Source organism: Chanodichthys erythropterus, chromosome 17 (assembly GCF_024489055.1).
Source record: "Chanodichthys erythropterus isolate Z2021 chromosome 17, ASM2448905v1, whole genome shotgun sequence".
NCBI classification, from domain to species: Eukaryota; Metazoa; Chordata; class Actinopteri; order Cypriniformes; family Xenocyprididae; genus Chanodichthys; species Chanodichthys erythropterus.
The window spans coordinates 39,037,697-39,057,092 of record NC_090237.1 but is presented as its reverse complement, the minus strand read 5'-3'; the positions used below and the strand labels follow the sequence as shown (position 1 = coordinate 39,057,092).

The window sequence follows — 19,396 nt, the reverse complement described above, 5'->3', positions numbered from 1 at the left end:
GTTGATGATCCTACTTTTCAGATCCAAGCCTATTGCTTAACATTGATCATTTGTTCTTATGATGTTCTGCTCTTATTAAAATTTGTTTTATGTGCCTTTCCCTCCTATTTTTCTGTCTATTGCAGGAAATTGAGCATTTTCTGTCTGTGACGTCTTGTGATTCTTTGCCCCTGGCTCGTTTGGAGGGATTGAAAGACTTGAAAAGGCAACTTCACATCCATAAACAGCAGATAGGACAACTCTTGAAAGAATGCCATGGTCAGAATCAAATTAATGAGAATTTGTATGCAACAGTCAGAAAAATGTGCTATAGCTTTTTATATTTAACCCTATTAGCACTGTCTTAATGCCTCATGTTCATATCTGATGTTTGTTTAGCCGATCCTGCCAGCTGTATTCTGGTTAAGCTGGTTCTAAACCTTCTTCAGCTCTGCAAAATCGCAGCTAACCACCCTGGTGGAGGAGACATCTTGAGTAAGTGCTCTTCACTATTGCCAAACACATAACCCCATTGAAATGAATTACTGCAGGGGTGTCAAACATCAGGCCCGCGGGATGATTTGAACTATAATTTAAAAAAAAATAGAGATGCACTTGTACACTGGTCATAAATCCAAACATTTGTAGTTTTATTTTGGGATTACAAACAAAGTGCTTTTTAATAATTTACCAAAATTTCATTTGTGTAGAAAAAATTACGAAGTGTATAAACAGGATGTTAACACAGGCACATGCTGAATATGGACACGAAGAGGAGAAGAGACGCGCCAGCTGAGAAAATACTCTACCATGCACAAGCTTACAGTTTGTGAAAAATAGGAAGATTAATAAAAATATTGAATTGGGGTTGATATGAATGCATCTCTGAAGGGAACTGTCTTCAGAAAAATGTTGATGGCTTTTCCTCTTATCTCTGTATAAAATAGTAGCCTATTTATAAACGCAGCACTGCTTTGTAGAGCGGTAACCAAGGAAACGCTGTCACTGCTGTTCCATAAGCGCCACCTACTGTCAGAGAGTGAATTTGCTTTTCATTCAGTCCGTCTGCTGATTGTGTTTTGTGCAGGTGTCTGATGTAGCATCATTTCACAAACCTTTGCTGTTAATCTTGAAATTATACATTAATTTAAATTTAAAACAACTGTTCATGCTCATGTGCATAACATCTTTGTTGGGATTGTGATAAAAATGCAGTGTTTGCCTCTAATATCAAAGAGCTACACATATTTTTTTAACAAATACGCAAGTAAAAAAATCTGCAACCAGTATCAGAATCGGCCAGTTTGCTTCTAAAAAAATTGTAATTGGCCACGAAAAAAAATCAAACTAGGTGCATCACTATCAAAAAATATATAAAAAAGCATTATTTTAAAAATCTAACAAATTTTTAACAACCGCATCTGTAAAAACAAATGCAGTAATCAGCGGTGTACTACTTTCTTTGCAAATTAAGTTGTTGTTCATATGGTTAATATTAATGCAACTATCAGTGCACTCTTTTTTTTTTTTTTTTTTTTTTAGTTAATTAATTTGGCCCGCACATGGTTATTTCTTTCTAATCCGGCCCTCAACCTAAAATGAGTTTGACACCCATGATTTAATTGGTGTTTTTTTATGGCATGTTGATGAATTTTGCCTGAGTCCTGTCGGATAGCTTTCCATCAGCTGTGGATGTGAAGACAACAATTCCCATGATTCCATGCTCATTCATGGCGTCCTCAAGCTACGTCTTTGTTATTGTTTTGAAAAAACAACCTCTAGCGGCGAAACTTACATACTATGCCTTTAAAGAGAAATAACAATTTTGTGTAAGAAAGTAAAACAGTGGCCTTTAAAGGTAGGGTAGGCATAATCATAAACACTTCTTGTTATACTGGTTGAAACTCTCTTCACATCCTGATAGCAGTCAATAAAAAAAGTGCTCTAAGTTCCGTATTCTGCGTTCATGCCATGTCGTAATTACCGTAATTAAGAGATGACAACCTGTTCCACCCAAAGCTGATGTTCACGGAATTATACGTCTCTATGACAACTCTGTCAACGCCGAAATGCATCTGCAGCAGTCAGGTGGTACAAGTCCGGTAATTTAGTCTTTGATGAATCTGCTCTGGCTGTAAATGTTCATGTGTTTTGAAGGAGGCGTGGCTTTGGAAATGCTTTGAAGGAAGGGAGGAAATCTAATGCTTTCAGAGCTAGCTTGCTATTGCTAGCCTCTCCGAAATTGCCTACCCTACCTTTTAAGTACTTTTTACATAAGTAAACATTGCTTCAAAAAAGAATAAGAAAAATTACGCTATTGAAAAAGAGAAAGACAAATTTGTAGATTTAAAATGTATTTATCTGTCAAAAACGTTTAGTACACATGTCATGACTTCAAAGCTAATAGACATTTCAATAGATTTCATTGGTCTTTAACCAAATTAGATGAATTTTTAAATGTTTTTTATCATTTGCCCCTCAGAGGCTGTTGGTCGGTGCCTGGGAGAACTTGGGCCAGTTGACCTATCATCCATTGCGTTGCACCATGGGAAAGACCAGCTGTATGCTAGAGCATCCAATTTGTTCCATGATGTTCCTCTTCAGTGGATCTTCATCATCCTGAACTGCATGGACAATGCACTCACACACCACAGGCACTTCATTACTACTTCCTTTTGCAGATCTTGCATTTTCACGCTGTTCTTGGATCAACTTAAACACAAATTCTTTAATTATTATGAATGTACCTGCACCAATTACATCACAGTTCTCTCTTACTCCTTTTATTTCAGTATTGCGGTGCGTCAGGCTGCTGGTGTGTGTTTAAAGGACATCTTGGCCACTCAGTCTGGGCTTGAATTTGGGGACATGTATAAAAGTAAAAGGGACCCTTTGCTGGCATACCTAAACCCCTTCCGCTCTGCCAAAAGACGGGCAAGTGTTTCACATCTGCATATCTCTACATGAAATCCTTTTTATGGACACTTTATTCCAACTGCATGCTGAATATCTGTGAAACGATGAACCATTAAAGTGCCACTATTATGCTACAAGTTCTTTGTTTTGGGGATCTAAACCCCTCCTTTCCTCTACTCTGATTGGTCAGATGGCCTAGGCTGTTGTGATTGGTCAACCACTTGCAGCTGAATTTACCATCTGAATTTCAGCTCCAGAGCTTCTGAGCACTTGATACACAGTGATACAAACACTAATGATGGCATCGATTAGTGTTAGCCAAAAAAGCATAATAGGGGCACTTTAATATACAAATTAGTGAATAGATATTTTAATGAATGACAACAAAAAGTAATAAAAGTGTCCCATAAAACAGTCTGTACCTTACACAACATATCTGCTCTTTTATGCAGGAGCCCATCATGACCATGGAAGTGACCTCAGAGTCCAGAGACAGACTGGACAGTTCTGACCTTTGGTTAGTTCAGCCTGGTGGACACAAGGACTGGTTAATGAACCTGTGTATGGCCCTGTTAGACAGCGGAGGAGTCCGAAATGAAGCTCTGCTGCTCACCAGACCTTTATGTGAGGTACAGTGATGAAATCGTAGCCATGCTGTATTTTGGTGATCGAGTGTAAAAAGCAGATTTGTGTTTGTCTAACCCAAAAGCCTTAGTGCTAATGGAAACAACCTCTGAGTGAAAAGCTTAACCCTTGTGCTGTGTTGAAATGCATCAAAAATAACCGGCCTGCAAAAAATGCTTAATCTCTTGTATGCTACATCATCATCAAATATTGGGTTCAATCTTTTTGCCAGGCTGTTTTCTTTCAATTAGGACAGGTTTTGTATTTATGTTTGGAATTGATCGATCATAGGCCTTATTTATCTGAGCTCATGTACCTCAGATTTTGAGTGAAAAAAAGTGTTATTTGTGGATACTTTTGTCAATTTTGGATAAAATATGAATAAAAAGTGCAGAGTTTATCACACTAGTGTGCTTTAAAGAGGTCCTTAATTATGATTTGACTTTTTTAACTTTAGTTAGTGTGTAATGTTGCTGTTTGATCATAAACAACATCTGCAAAGTTACGACGCTCAAAGTTCAAAGCAAAGGAGATATTTTCTTTTACAGAAATCACTTTTTCAAGACTACAACAAACGGCTGGTAGGGACTACAACAAGCTTCTTCCTGGATTAGTGACATCACTAACCCTAAAATTTACATAAACCCTGCCCACGAGAACACACAAAGAAGGGGGCGGGGCCATGTTGGGCTGCTTTAGAGAAGAGGAAGAGTTGTTGTAGTAGAGTGTTGTTGACATGCCGTCATTTTACGCCGGACTGCTTCATAAATGGCCGGGAGCAGAAGCTCATTTGCATTTAAAGGTACACACACAAAAACGGTGTGTTTTTGCTCACACCCAAAATTTGACAATAATACGATCAATCAGTTTAAAAAATAAACACAAAACCTGTCCTAATTTAAATAAAACAAGATTGAATCCAATATATGGTGATAAAATAGCAATTCAATAGATTTCGAAGCTATTTTTGTTGGACTTGTGACTTTATGCCATTTTGTACAAAATGAAAGCATTTCAAAACAAATTTCCTGGTTAAACATTAAAGTACACTAGTGTGATAAACAGTGCACATTTTTTTTCAAATTTTATGTAAAATTACAAAATTATCCACAAATAACGTTTTTTTTTTTTCACTCAAAAACTGAGGTACATAAGCTGAGACATTTGACCCTTTGCAAAGACCCGCCCCCCTTAGTTACTGTTGCTTTGTCCGACAAGCCACGGCACTGTCACGCCACACAGAGTGAAAAATACATAGCGGAGCAAAGAGGACACTGACAACACGTCGACAGACAAGACAGAGCAGGTTACTTATGATATTAAACAAAGTCCCAGCTTTCAAACTGTGTAATTTTTTTAAGAAATTCAAACAATAAAAAGCATTTTGTGGCTCTTTAATGTGTTGTGACAGATTGCTGTAGCGCCTCAGCTCAAGTGGCTCAAGAACCGATCATCTCTTCCTACTAGTTCATTTATAGCATCAAATGAACATGAGAAGGAATGTTGTTTCAAACTCGGAAAGTCGTAAATACACACCATTTTTTAAGTTCAAGTCCACCGAGGTTAATCTTCTAACTCCTGACTGCTTTGTCGGACAAAATGGCGGATTCAGCGTTATGATTTGTTAGATTACTTGTCAATCAAATTAAGGCCTACGATCAGTCAATTCCAAAAATTAAATATAAAACCTGTCCCAACTGAAAGAAAACAACTTGACAAAAAGATTGAATCCAATATTTGGTGATGTAGCATAATAAGAGTTTTTGTAGGCCGGTCTTTTTACAAGTGTTACAATGTGGAAAACCCCCCACAAAAACATTACAAAAAGTATCAAAACATTTTTGGGATGTTGTTAGGCTCTGGGTGAGTAAAGTCAGTCAATTTTAGTCCAAAGCAATAACTTTAACTAGCATTTTTTGGTACTGCAAAATCCTCTCTGGGTCAAAATGACCCGAACCCAACATGAGAGTTAAAGCGACTTCTTTACTGCTGCAGGTGAACACAGATTTTTGTCAGAGGATGCTGCCGCTCTTTGTTCATGATATTCTTCTGGGAGATGTGGACGGCTCCTGGAGGCAGCTGTTATCCACACACATTCAGAGTTTCTTCAGTCAGTACCGCAGACCCTCCACACCCACCAGCCGCCCCACCACCCCCATGCTCTCTGATTCAGGTGCAAAACCATTTGTTAGTCATGACTATGTCAATAACAGCTTGGTCTGCTGCAGTGCTGCCTTATCAGACACTCTATTCTGAGCAGTTTTTTCTCTGTTTCAACAGGGAACAGTATTGATGTTGCCAACCAGAGCCAGATAGACAAAACCTCTCTCCGCAGCATGCTGGCGGTCATAGACTATCTCAGACAACAGAGCCGCCCAGTGGCACCTGGAAGGTTGGACATGTTTTCATTTCTATCAAATTTTGTGTGGCCAAAGCAGTATATCATTATTATTAATGCTTTACTTTTGGTGATTTGAATATGCATGCCCATAGGTATGGTAACACTGTGAAACTTTTGGATTTTGCTGTCAAATTATGCAGATGTGTGATTTTTAGGATGCCTTAAATGCTACAGTATATTTAAAAATCAGCCTTAGCATGACTAAAGACATTTCACCATGGATTATAAAAAAAAAAATAAAAAAAACTTGGTTAAATAGTTAGAGCACATTCTCACTAATTGTACAGTGCAGTAATTGCAAATTAATCTATTTACTTTTTTTTTAAAGTAATGAATATGGGACGGTGTGTGACTCAAATTTTTGGCTGGATCTGAATTATCTGGAGGTGGCTGGAGCCGCCCAGATGTGTTCCGCCCATTTCACTGCTCTCCTGTACTCGGAGATCTACGTGGACAAGATCAGATCCAACATGGAGCAGAACCAAAGGTACTGCCAGTGACACTCTGCTTACTTCACGGTTGCTATAATCATGACCACAGTGTTTTAGATTGATTAGTTGTTTAAAGAGCTGTATGCTGACCAGCGGCATGTGTTTGTCTCAGGTCACAGTCGCGAGTGTCGAGACGGATCACATTTGAGGAGAGTAGCCAGACGCTGTCCATCAGCAACGTGAATGAAAAGAGTTTAGAAGACTCTGGCATCAGTCTCCAGGTGGGTGATGGGTATCAGAACATGTAAGTGGAGTGGAGTGACAGCCATTTCAACTCCACTGCATTATTCTGCTCTTCACTGTAAGACACTCTTTCACTTCCACTCTTCACCACTCACACACTCGATTTCACTGATTATAAATGTCAATGTTTCGGTACTAAAATATCTGAATATCTACATCGATACCAGCTGCACGTTCTCACTTTCTCTTCTCTCCGACGGTGAATTAACCCTCTTGGGGTCTGAGGATTTTTTGGGCCCTGGAGAAGTTTTGACATGCCCTGATATTTGTGCTTTTTTTCAGTTGTTCATAAACATATAAACGACAAAAGTGTCATTACACTGTATTCAGCACAAACTAGGCTACAATAATATGTGAGGATCATGTATGTACATGTGTTTTTGAAGGAATAACGTTTATGCGTGGTTATTGAAAAAACAAAAAACTTAAGTCACTGAAATAAAGCAAAAAAAAAATTAAATCTTTGTTCACAAGACTTCTGGGTATTGGAGGTTGTAGACTAGAGTTTTTGCTTCAGAATGATGTAAAAATTACATTGCCTACTCATTCATGTAAAACAATAGAGAGATTTAAATTATGCATGGAAGCATGAATCATCATGAATAATGGGTGATTCTCACCTGAGAAGACAAAAGAATCGCATAAAGAGCTCTAATGAGCTGCGTAAATAATGAGCTCTTTCAGACTGGTAAGCTGTGAAAAAACCCTCTGTGATCATGTCTCAAGCTCATCATGGTGTATATCAAACATACAGAAAAAAACAATACTGTGAAATATTATTACAATTTAAAATGATGGTATTCTATTATATTCTTTAAAACATATTGTATTTCTGTAATGCAAAGTGTCTGAACAATTATGTTACCTCTGTGGCATTTCATATAGCCTTTTAGCATTAAAAGCATGCACATTTTGAGAAATATTGATGGATTCTCATATGTTTATGTCAATTTTCTATATTTAATCAATATTTAATGTCATCACTATGAACACTGTGTACTGTTTTCAATTCATACTTGCAGCCACAGGGCGCTCTGTACACCTTTAGTCCACAAATTAATCTAAAGAAGAACAACCATGTGACTCTCCAGGAACTAACAGAGGCCAGATATCACTATAACATCCAGATAAACACAAGACAACAAATACACGATTGAGACGATGTATGCACCACATGAGCATCTGTCACTCACTCATCCCATTCTACTCGGGTTGAATTGTGCTTGTATTGCACATAATTGTAGTCATTCACACAGGTTTTGCACTCACACCAAAAGCGTGTGCACCACACCACATGTGATGCTCACATAAAGCCACCTCTCAAAAAGCTCTTTTTCGTGGCTTATTTTACTTAAAGCTGCAGTAGGGAGTTTTTAGAAAACGTTGACTTAGCCTGAAAATTTGAACAAGCACAACTCACAGGTCACTCCCCCTTGCTCTATGCTGCGCTGCAGCCCTCCCTCCACAGCTCCTCCCCCATCGCAACTGAGCCTGCCGTGAACGCGCAGGCTAGTAAGGCGGATAAACGGTTATGGCACATTGACTATTGCCTTCCCATACTTTGACTACAAATTTGGTCCTCAAAACATTACGTATTTTGCAATACATTTAATGTAACTATATGACGTTGCACTATTTCTAGAAGTAATAAATAGCTAGTTAGATAATATAACAGTAACTAAAGTTACAGTATGCAAGTAATTATTCTATCGATATGTAATGCTAAATAAGGTTTGCTAGTACATTATTTCAGCAACATGACAAGCCAGTGAATTAGTAGGTTTCAATAGTTGGTTTGCACAGTGCGTGACATTTTATCTGTATGTTATGCGGCTAGAGTTTTGACATCGAGTCAATGGGCTCCGACGAGGAATTCACCCACAGCGACTTCAAGGAATCAACGGGCGGGGAGAAGACGAAGCATCAGACAGGGGACGGGCAAGCCTGTTTTGAAATTATCTTAGTTGTGTAGTTCTTAAAAAATGAAACAAATCAAGCAGGGATACTTACTTGTCAAGCAGAAATGTGGCTGACTCTGCATCAGTTTTTAATCCTTTCAGGACACGTAGCTCCCTCCACCTCTGAAAAGTCGCTCCGATATTTACCCTCGTTTTATTTCGGGCTCTATCTAATTCTTTCTTTTGGGCTTTTTTATCATCGTCATCTGTCTTTTTCCGTTTACCCGTCTTTATTTCATGAGCAGGTGCCACTCGTTTGGGTGCCACATGCCTGTTTGTCCGGCATAAGCAAAGCTGCGGCACACCGATAATCTTGAATTTGATGCCTGTATGCGCTGGCGCTGTGCATGAGAGGAGTGTGATCAGCGCGCACGCAAGCTTGATTGACACTGCTAAGACACTCCTCCTGGCTGTGATTGGTTGGTTCTTACCGGGAGCGGTGTATTTCTGCAAATGGCAATAGGACCACTGGGAGGAGCCAAAGGAGCTTGATTTTTTTTTTTTTTTCACAGATTATCTGTCTCATATTCTACTGTCAGGACATAATGACAGGTTTAACAAATATGTAAAAAACAAAAGTTTACAAAAGTTACCTACTGCAGCTTTAAACTGCCAAATAAATACAAAATTGTCAAAATGGACATCTTCCTAAGTATTCAGGTAGATAAGTCAGTTTTGAAACGTATTAGTTGAGAGAAAACACATGATGTGTAACAGTATATTGGATCAGTGCATAAGCTCTTAAAGTGACAGCAGCCTAATAAACCTGCTGCAAAAGACAGAGAAAATCACTTGCTGCTCTTGACTGAATAATTTTGTAACTTTAATTGTAAGCATTAATCTTTATTTGATTTTTAAAATGGAAATTATCTAGTGTTATTTTACATTTGATTACTTTCATTTCTGTAATTTTTTTTTTTACCTGAATACTACTGTTAGAGCCACCTGAAAAACTTAAAAAATTGTTTATTTCATTTGTCTCTTTATTCTATTGTACTTATTTGTGCTGTCGTTTGTTTATTTGTTCGTATTTTATTACCAACTGTTTACTTTTTTTTGTAAATATAGTTCAATGATTCAAATAAAGCCTCCTTGTGCTGTGTAAGCTATCACAACAAAGTTACCCAAATTATTAAAAAATGATGAGATAATTATCTGTTTGGCTTTGTGCAGTTTTCCCCATGGTATCAAAAACCGATATTTTCAAGGTATCGTATCGAAGTTGTAAATTCCATTGTTGTGACAACACTACTAAGCACATGGTTTGATTTGTCTGTGTCAGGATCTTCTGATTGAGGTGTACAGGTGCATTGGAGAACCGGACAGCCTGTATGGATGTGGAGGGGGAAAGTTGATCAGTCCTTTGACTAGGTGAGACTTTTCAATTCAATTCAATCAGTGATCTTTTAAATAACCCAGTTGTTTAAATAAATGTAAATATGAATATACAATATATGCACAATGGGCCTCATTCAAGAACAAATGAGGAAAAAATATATAAATTAATAAATAAAATGGACCTTCCCAAAACTCTCCTTTGGGTTCACAAATGCTTCATTAACCTTTTTTGTTTTTGTTATGTAGATTTGATAAACGTGTGAATGTTAATGAATTCCAATTATTCGTAAATAGGACATGTGTGCACACTCATTCACAATTAGCATAATCCCCACCCATGAATTATAACTATGTGAAGTCTCAGGTTTTGCTCCAGTATATTGCATAAATGCAAAAGAGACTAACTGGCCATATGCCTTACAGAAATTATTCAGTTTAAGCTTGCAAATAAATACTACTGTTGATCAGAATAGTAGTATCTATAACAAAAAGAAAATCAGATAGTACGACTGTTTTCAATCATTTTTGTTTATCAAATATTTTTTTTTTTTTTTACATTTAACTTATTATGGCATATATATGGTTAATTAGTGTTATCATAATGCAGTGTCATCAGTTTGCCTAAAAGAAAATAAAGCTTTTGGATAATTTATGCACAGTGTACTTTGGGATCATGTGTAAAAATAGTGCTATCAATCTATAAAAAAAAAATAAATTAAAAATAATCGCACATTAATCGTTCAATTAATCATGATTAAAAAGTTTTTAATATTTTATATTGTAAAAACGTCACAGTTACTCTCCAAATTAATGTAGAAACAGCTTAGGGATATTATATTTTAATATAAGTATATTTTAAATATTTGTTTAATGGCAAGTTTTTATGAATGAAGGCCAGTATCACTGACACTAATACTGCTACTGATGTCTCTATGAAATTGATTTTTTTTAAACATTAATTATAGATATTCAACATTACAGTATAACTAAAAGCTATCAATTTCAACATTTATTAGGCTTTAAAAAATAACTTTTTATTCAAGTGAACTTAAAACAATCTTCACATAAACTCATTATAATAAATGTCATATTTACCTGTCTAACAGATAGGAACACTTTGCAGTCTGCATAAATGACAAATGAAATATAGATTAATCCTTATTAAAGCTACAGTTCTCTATTAAAGTAACATTCTCTGTTCCCTTTGTTCTGAACATTAATGACAGACATCACAGCAGCTGGTTTATTAGGCTGCTGTCACTTTAAGAGCTGCCGCTGCCGAACATGACGCGGATCTGATGCGCATCTCATTTTCTTACAGCTCTTTAAGTTCATTTAAGTCAATATTTAACTCATTTAAGACTGCTCTTATGAGGATACTCGACAAACTGGCATTTTGTCATAATTTTGTGTTATTGTTCAAGTGCAAAAGAGAACTCGATACTGGCGCACATCTTTCTGTGTGTCACATGATACGACATTCACAAACAATGCGATTGTCTTGTGCTCCTAGAATGGTTTAAAAACATTTGCATGAATAAGACCGTGATCATATTATGTAACCCTAGCCAAATTAAGATGGAAAAAACAAATGCTGTGTTAATTACATTAAATAATTTTGACAGCATTAATGCAAGAAAATGCACCAATTGAAAGTATAGACACTTGCATGAATCTAAAAATATACATCAAAACATATTTTCAAACAATTTATACAAATTCATTCTGCTTGTGTCTCATGAGTTATATTGTGAGTACAGGTCAACATAAAAGTTGAACTAACAATGAACGGTTGTATTTTTATTAACTAACCTCAACAAGGATTAATACAAACTGTAATGTTAGCTCATATTAATTAATGGTCCTTATTGTAGTGTTATCTTGTAGCTATTTTTGCTTTCTTACCAATTAAAGGTGCAATATGTAATATTTTTGCAGTAAAATATCCAAAAATCACTAGGCCAGTGTTATATTTTTTGTTCACTTGAGCACTTACAATATCCCAAATGTTTCCAACGTTACCCTCGGTTTCCGGTTTATTTTGTAGAAACCATGGAAACACCAAAGATGCTTTAATATTTGCATGTTTTAATAGACAAGGGAACAACTGTTTTGATATATTTATAGACAGAAAACTAATTATTGTTATATAGCTCAACACATTTAGTCTTATTGTTTAAATCTAATTTTCTTGATTTTTTTGTGAGTACCATACAGATGCAGCTTTATTTTTAGTAACAGTAATACAGCATTTTCTCCATCATACAATACGTTTATAATTAATTGCATGCCATTTATCAACACAAGCCGTCCAGCATTTAATATGATATTGTAAAATCGATCTATCTTACTGCAGTGTGTAACAGTGTCTCACAGCAGCCGCCGAGAGAACGCACAGAGTAACGTTATAACATCATTTTCAACACTCTCAAATGTATCTAATATGATAAACAGAGCTGCGTTCCCTCATACTCATTACCGGAAAAGCGGAAGCTTATGACTGTGTCATAATAAAAGTCCCGCTGCTCGTGAGGCGTGTGTTGATCAATCGCTCCAGCTCCTCGTTCAGCTCCACAACACTCGGTCCTGCTCTGCTTCATACTACAGTAATGTTAATAATCGCATCCATGAACATGATTTCTTCCCAACTCCAATCCCTATTCTTTTGCACCCTCCGTTGAAGTGAAAACCACATTCCGCTCTTAAACTTGGCGTCATCAAGCTACGCCTTTATGAATAGGCCTCTAGCGACCTCTAGCGGCCAAAATTATTACATAGTATACCTTTAAGATCTAAATGTAGAGGTGCTCATGTTTTCTTTTGTGTGTGTGTGTGTGTGTGTGTGTGTGTGTGTGTGGTCTCCAGAATTCGAACTTATGAACATGAGGCCATGTGGGATAAGGCTTTGGTTTCATATGACCTTCACTCCAACCTCCCAGAGGTCACGCGACAGATTGGCATAGTAGAGGTACGTTTGACCTGTTAGTGCTGATGCTTCTGTAAAATTGTGATCTCTGATCAACAGCAGTTAGTGTGTGTCGTTCTCAGGGTCTGCAGAACTTTGGCTTGTGTAGTATTCTCAGCACGTATCTTCACGGTCTGGAGAGAGAAGGGGTGGAGTGGAGTCCTGAACTCCGAGAGCTACGCTTTCAGGCAGCCTGGAGAAGCACACAGTGGGACTGTGACCTGCCTGAGAGGTGAGTGTTTGGATCAACACTCTTTAACCATGGAGTGGAATTAGAATCATTGTTTACACTCAACCATAGTGAAGGTTTTTTCAGTCGTACTTGGTTTTTAAAGATTTTTTTTACCCTCTCTCTTTTATTCAGAAATGAGAAGCTGAAGCCTGGCATCAATGAGTCCTTGTTCAATGCCCTCCAAGCTTTGAGAGATAGAGAATTGTCCCTATTTGAGCAAACGCTCAACTATGCCAGGTAACCAGGTTACTCTGTTTTAAGACCCGTTCACACCAAGGACAATGACTATAGAGAATCTAAGAATATCATACAACCAAGATAGTTTTCATCCTTGTTTTAAATTTATAGTTCTGTTGTGCAGCACAAAAAATAAAAATTCAGGGTCATGAATTAAGAAATCAACTTTTCCTTGAGCTTTTGATATATAAGAGATAGTTTCAGAACTGAAAATTTCCTTGTTAGTCCAAAAACAGCTTTTAATGTTACTAAGTCCATCAAATGACTCTTCCTGATAGAGAGGTGAAAGACCACCTGTGCAGAAGATCAACGCATACTTCACGTTCACCGTCGCAACTTTAGCCCCGCCCACTGGCGTTAGTGATATGAGAAAGAGGGAAGAGCACAAGATCATTCACTGGACTAAAAATAACTTCTTCCAAAGGATCCTACTGCTAGGAATGTGTTTATTTTATTTATTTTCAACACTGTGAATGTCTCAGTTAAGCATTATTTATTCTTTATGTGGTTATATATTATCACTGTAGATTCTTTGGAAAATCAATTGCAATTTTGAAACACAGTCTTTGCAAACCGATGTGTTCTTTGCTAAAATCAGGGTAGGAAAATTGACTTTTATTTGTAAATTATGACCATTTTTAATGTAAAAATCATACTAACATTATAAGTGCACCCCTGGATACATTATAAAACAATAAAACCTTTAAAATTTATATAAATTTGTGTTAAATCATAAAACACATAATCCCAAAAAATAAAATGGAAAACACAGAATTTAGGTTAAATAAAAGCGATTTTAATGGGGCCCTAAATGAAAAGGTAGCTACTCTGTGGAGTTTAAGTGTGAACAAAACAAGTTTACATGTTTACATTCATTCTCAAGGTCTATCAAATATTAGCCCCATTAATGGTGAATGAATATTGTGATAAACACTGATATCCGAATGATTATTGATTAATATTGTGGTAATATTTCTGGCCATATTGCCCAGCCCGATGCCCAAGTATAATGCATTACGATAATCCAACCGTGTGAAAACAAATGCATGCATAACAGTCTCCAAGTGTTTGGTTGAAAGAATAGATTGTGGTTTAGACTAAAAAAGAGATGTTTTCAAAGTTCTTCACATAACAATTCATATTACTTGACAATAGTCCATAACTGTCAACTTATCAATCCATCTGGCTTTAAAATACTTGAGCATTTAAAGTGGCAGAAGGGAAAACTGCAGGACACTCTTATAATAAACAGAATGGTATTGTGCGTTGGTGTGGATGCTAATGTAGTTATCGTTATAGATATCTTTATAGTTATCGTTCTTGGTGTAAATGATTATTTACACTGGGAAAATGGGTGGATGTTTTTATGGATGTTTGTTGTCCTCACTTCAAATACACATCCTGTCCATGAGGAAATATCCATCTGAACTGTGTTTGCACGTTCTATCAGAGGTCACGAGGTCGAGGAGTTGTGTCGTGGTAGTCTGGAGGCCGTGTCTTCCCTCTATCCTGCTCTCTGTAACCTGCAGAGGATCAGTGAACTGCGGGGTGTCGAGGAGCTCTTCTCCAGGTCAGGTTCCACTCTCATGTTAGAATCATAGAAGCAAAAGCAGCACTGTTTCTCAATTATCATATAAAATCTTGAAACATTATTTTCTCTTAAGGGATTTTAAAACTTGAGAATTTTCATAGATTCTAAATGTTATTGTAAATGTCTGTATCAAGTCATGGTCAAGTTTGTGCTGTTTAGCATAGCCTCTGTATGTATAGATCAGGGGTGGCGAAGGGTTACTTGAAAGCTAAGCAGGTGAGTTTATATCAGGGTTGGAGAGGAAGTCTGCAGGACTGTGGCTTTCCAGGACCGGAGTTCACCAACCCTGGCATAGATGGTACTCAGCCAGAATGCGTTTTTTACGGGTACCGCTGTGGTTGCGGTGTGAAATGCATTTCTTCTCTTGACCGCTAAGTGGCGTTATAACCATTGATTTTCACATTATCGAGTGGATGTATCACAGCTCTTTTTCACGAGCAGCAATCAACCGTGCGATGTGGAGATTACAACAAAAATAAATCAACAAGATAAAAAACAAACAAACAAAAAAAAACATTTGCATAACCAAATGTGGCTATCAAAAGCCAATGTAAGCATTTGCTGTTTAGAAGGAATTCAAATTGAACAGTAAATGTCAAAATGGTTTATAATGCTTTATAATGCAGTACTAATACCACGCATTTCAAAAAATAATTTTTAATATGTATTATGATATTTTCTCCTTGTAATAAAATAAGAAACTATAGAAAAGTGAATTATATAGGCTACACATTTGCATGGGAGTATTAAGAGGACTACTAAGAGTGGTAAGACCATAACCTTGTGGGCAGCCATATAACATATGCCGCTGCTGTTTAGGCATCTCACACCAATATAATAGTTTAACCAAACTTATATTTGTCACAAATAAAAACATTTGAAATGTACATTTATTGATTCAAAGCACTTTTCGAAGCTTTATTCATTGTTTGCATTAGGGCTGCGACAATAAATCGATGCTTCGCGATTCGTGGATTGATTATGAGATTTTCCCAATACATTGTGATTCTCACTCGAACAGATTCTGAGCTTAGTTTTTAACAGCAGATGGCGCTCTAGGCTAGTTTTTAACTGCATGCTCAAAAACTCATGAAGTCTGAGAATGTATTTGCACCTCAGAATGCTTTTATGACTCAAGATTAATGTAAACAGCCCACTGCAAACATCATTGTAATTCACTTCAACCTGTCCAAACTTTATGAATGAATATTTTATAGAAGGTTCAAGTGTTGTGTGTTAGGAATTGGAAACAAGCAGAGTACGGCTGTTTCTAAAGCACACAGTGCCATCTGCTGTTAAAAACTAAGCTCAGAATCGATTCAAGAGAGAATCGCGATGGATTCGGAAAATCTCAGAATCGATCCAGAATCATTTCTTGATTTGCAATGCATAGATTTATTTTCCCAGCCCTAGTTTGCATAGAGTTTAGTGTTAATTCTCTGTGCGATTTTATGTAAAATGAGGAATAAAGAATCTTAATCTTGTTCCTGCGACATTTAAATTTGTATTGCCAAAGAAATTGCAGCGTTGCTGTGTACAATTAAAACAAAATGCAAAATTAAAATAGTACAAAGCAACTTAAATTAAGAACAGAAGGTTTTCTCAGCTTTTCGGGATCTCTTTCAGTCTCTCTCATGTAGGCAATGAAATTAAACCTTTCAGAGAAGAAACACTTCATAATAATACTGTATATGCTGATGCATGTCATCCACACCAATTACAAAAACTAACTGTAACAAAATTTTTTTGCTCCTTAAAAGGAGCTGAGTGCCTTGTTGAATTCACTAAAAACGAGGTTAATCACAAATAAAAGAGCTCTGTATCCCCTGCTCCACTCAACAGTTCATGTTTAGGTAATGCCAGTTGTTGACAATCATCAGACACTGCTCAAACATTGTAAAACCAATTGAAACGGAGCACTTCAATGGATTAAACATCAATTCATTATATATGTTTTTATTTTTTAGATTGTAGATCCAGACACAAGAAATTAGTGTATATGACTGCATATTAATATATAGTATGTTTCTGTTCTTTCCAGGCCTGTAACTGACTCCAGCCTCAATGAAGTGTACAGGAAGTGGCAACAGCACTCTGATCTCTTAACCGACAGTGATTTCAGTCTGGTAGAGCCAGTCTTAGCCTTGCGTTCCTCCATACAGGAAACATTGATTTCCTCAGAGACAGACCCAGACAGGAAGAACTACCTGATTTCTGCCTATTCCTCCCACCTGATGGAGCTGTGCAAACTGGCTCGTTCTGCAGGCAACACACAGGTCTGTATGTAAATTAGCCAGACTTTTGGCTCATGGACATTTGTCATTAGTATAGTGCATTACATTAACATAAGAACATATTCCACAACGTTTAGCAACCAGAAAGTGTCCAAGACATTTTGTTGTCAAGTCAAATTAATTTGTATAACATTTTTCACAATACACATTGTGTATGAAGTTTCATTGTTTTATAACTTCTGGTACCACAGGTAGCGATCAAAATAGAGTAAATCTCCTTTTCAAAGTAACTTGACGATTCAAATAATGACTGTAGCAATTCACCCTTCGTCAGAAGTTTGATTGACAGGCAATCTGACCAATTATAACACCGAATCTGCCATTTTGTCCAACAAACAAACCAGATGGGAGAGTTAGTAGATTGACGTCAGTGGACTTGAACTTGAAACATAGTGTGTATTGACGTCTTTCTGTGACAACATACCTTCTGATGTTCATGTTTATTTTGTGAAATGGCATGATTCACATGCCGCTTAAACTGAGGCGCTACAGCGATCTGTCAAGATATATTAAAAAGCCACAAAGAGGTATTTATTGTTTGAATTTCTTAAAAATAAATTACCCAATTTGAAAGCTGAGACTTGGTTTCATACCAAAAGTAACCTGCATTGTCTTGTCAGTGTCCTCTTCGTTCCACGATGTATTTTTCACAGCGTGAGAACATGTGTGGCATGAGAGCGCCATGGCTTGTCAGATGTAGCAACAGTAACTAAGGGGGCGGGTCTTTGCGAAGGGTTGATTACATCATTACACCAGTAGGTGGCGACAAGTGACGTTAATAAGATGTATTTCTCATCGAATCATTCATTCAAAAGATTTGTTCAAAAACACTGATTCATCTAGTAATAAAACAAGTGAAGTCCTTATCGCCATTTTGAACAATAAGACTTTTGCTTCATATTTTATAACCTAACAAACTATTTCTGTGAAATATTTTAGCTTGAAAAGTGTGTCATAATATAAAATGCCTCTTTTTATGGTATTTTGTTATGTAATCCAAAGGTATTTTTTGCATATGTTCTAGCTGGCAGAGCGAGCTACTTTCCACATGAAGCAGCACCGCCTGGTAAGTGGTGGTGGCGGCAGCAGCAGCAGCAGCTCATGGGCCTGGCAGCTGGAGGAGGCACAGGTGTTCTGGGTGAAGAAGGAACACGGGCTGGCTCTGGGACTGCTCAAACATATGATCCAAAAACTAGAGGATCTGGTGAGTTGAAATGTGGTTAAGGTGTCATCTATAGTCCATTTCACAGGTGTAGATAATGCCAAATGTGCCAAGTACTCACATATCTGCTGAATAACACAGGACGTCTTTGTGTGAGCAGGTGTGTGTGAACCCTGCTGTGGTGCCGGTGTATTCTGAGTGTTTGAGACTGTGTGGAAGCTGGCTGGCTGAATCCTGTCTGGAGAGCCCTGCTATCATACTGGAGAAATATCTGGAGAAGGTAAAGCGCTCATATATTCTGCAAGTCATGATGGGAAATAAAAGGAATTCAGCGACACATAAGTAGTCTATAATTGTGCACTATTTCTTTTCTAGTGTCATTGCATTTGTTATAAAGCTTATTCTATATGAATATCATAATTCTGTACAATGGTAAAAAAGTAGGGGTGCATGTTTAATCAAAATACAACCAAAACCCTGATATAATAATAATATTTTTTGTTTTATATAGTATAAAATAAAATAATGTTTATTTTGTATAGTGCCCTTCTGCCAATTCAGGGACGCTTTACAATACAACAATGGAAAAATACAACAAAGTAGGAGAGAACAAGTGAATAGTACAAAATACGACAATACACACAAAATCACATACAAATCAAGAATAGCTTTTAAGGAAGAGGTGGGTTTTCAGTTCTCTTTAAAGTCAGGGATATTGGAGAGTCGTGTCGCTTTAACGTGCATTTGGGAAGAACATACACTACCATCTTTCCATACTTGTAACGAGAAGCACTTATCATCAAAAGAGAAGCTTTAAGGGCCCACTGTGGTTTTCTTTCAAAATAAAAGTTTAATGGTTTAAAATGATTAGTATATTTTTTATTATTATATTGTTTCTTAACCCTCTGGAGGCTGATTTGGGGCCTGGAGAAGTTTTGACATGCCCTGTCATTTGTGCTTTACAC

General features: G+C 36.9%; 1 protein-coding gene across 4 annotated transcripts in view; it reads left to right on the top strand.

Moving 5' to 3' along the window:
* Positions 1-19,396, top strand: part of atm (ATM serine/threonine kinase) — a 69,205-nt gene that overhangs the window by 35,443 nt on the left and 14,366 nt on the right. For all 4 annotated transcript variants that reach the window (XR_010892144.1, XM_067364996.1, XM_067364998.1 and 1 more), the window contains 17 exons: positions 126-258; positions 379-474; positions 2,462-2,633; positions 2,772-2,913; positions 3,348-3,524; positions 5,515-5,692; positions 5,800-5,911; positions 6,249-6,407; positions 6,524-6,632; positions 9,895-9,983; positions 12,816-12,918; positions 12,999-13,147; positions 13,280-13,384; positions 14,835-14,954; positions 17,017-17,251; positions 18,294-18,473; positions 18,592-18,711. Coding sequence is in view for 3 of the 4 variants with exons in the window: in XM_067364996.1 (XP_067221097.1) it covers positions 126-258; positions 379-474; positions 2,462-2,633; positions 2,772-2,913; positions 3,348-3,524; positions 5,515-5,692; positions 5,800-5,911; positions 6,249-6,407; positions 6,524-6,632; positions 9,895-9,983; positions 12,816-12,918; positions 12,999-13,147; positions 13,280-13,384; positions 14,835-14,954; positions 17,017-17,251; positions 18,294-18,473; positions 18,592-18,711 (2,379 nt within the window). In the remaining variant the exon portion in view is untranslated. The remainder of the gene's footprint in view (positions 1-125; positions 259-378; positions 475-2,461; positions 2,634-2,771; positions 2,914-3,347; positions 3,525-5,514; positions 5,693-5,799; positions 5,912-6,248; positions 6,408-6,523; positions 6,633-9,894; positions 9,984-12,815; positions 12,919-12,998; positions 13,148-13,279; positions 13,385-14,834; positions 14,955-17,016; positions 17,252-18,293; positions 18,474-18,591; positions 18,712-19,396) is intronic.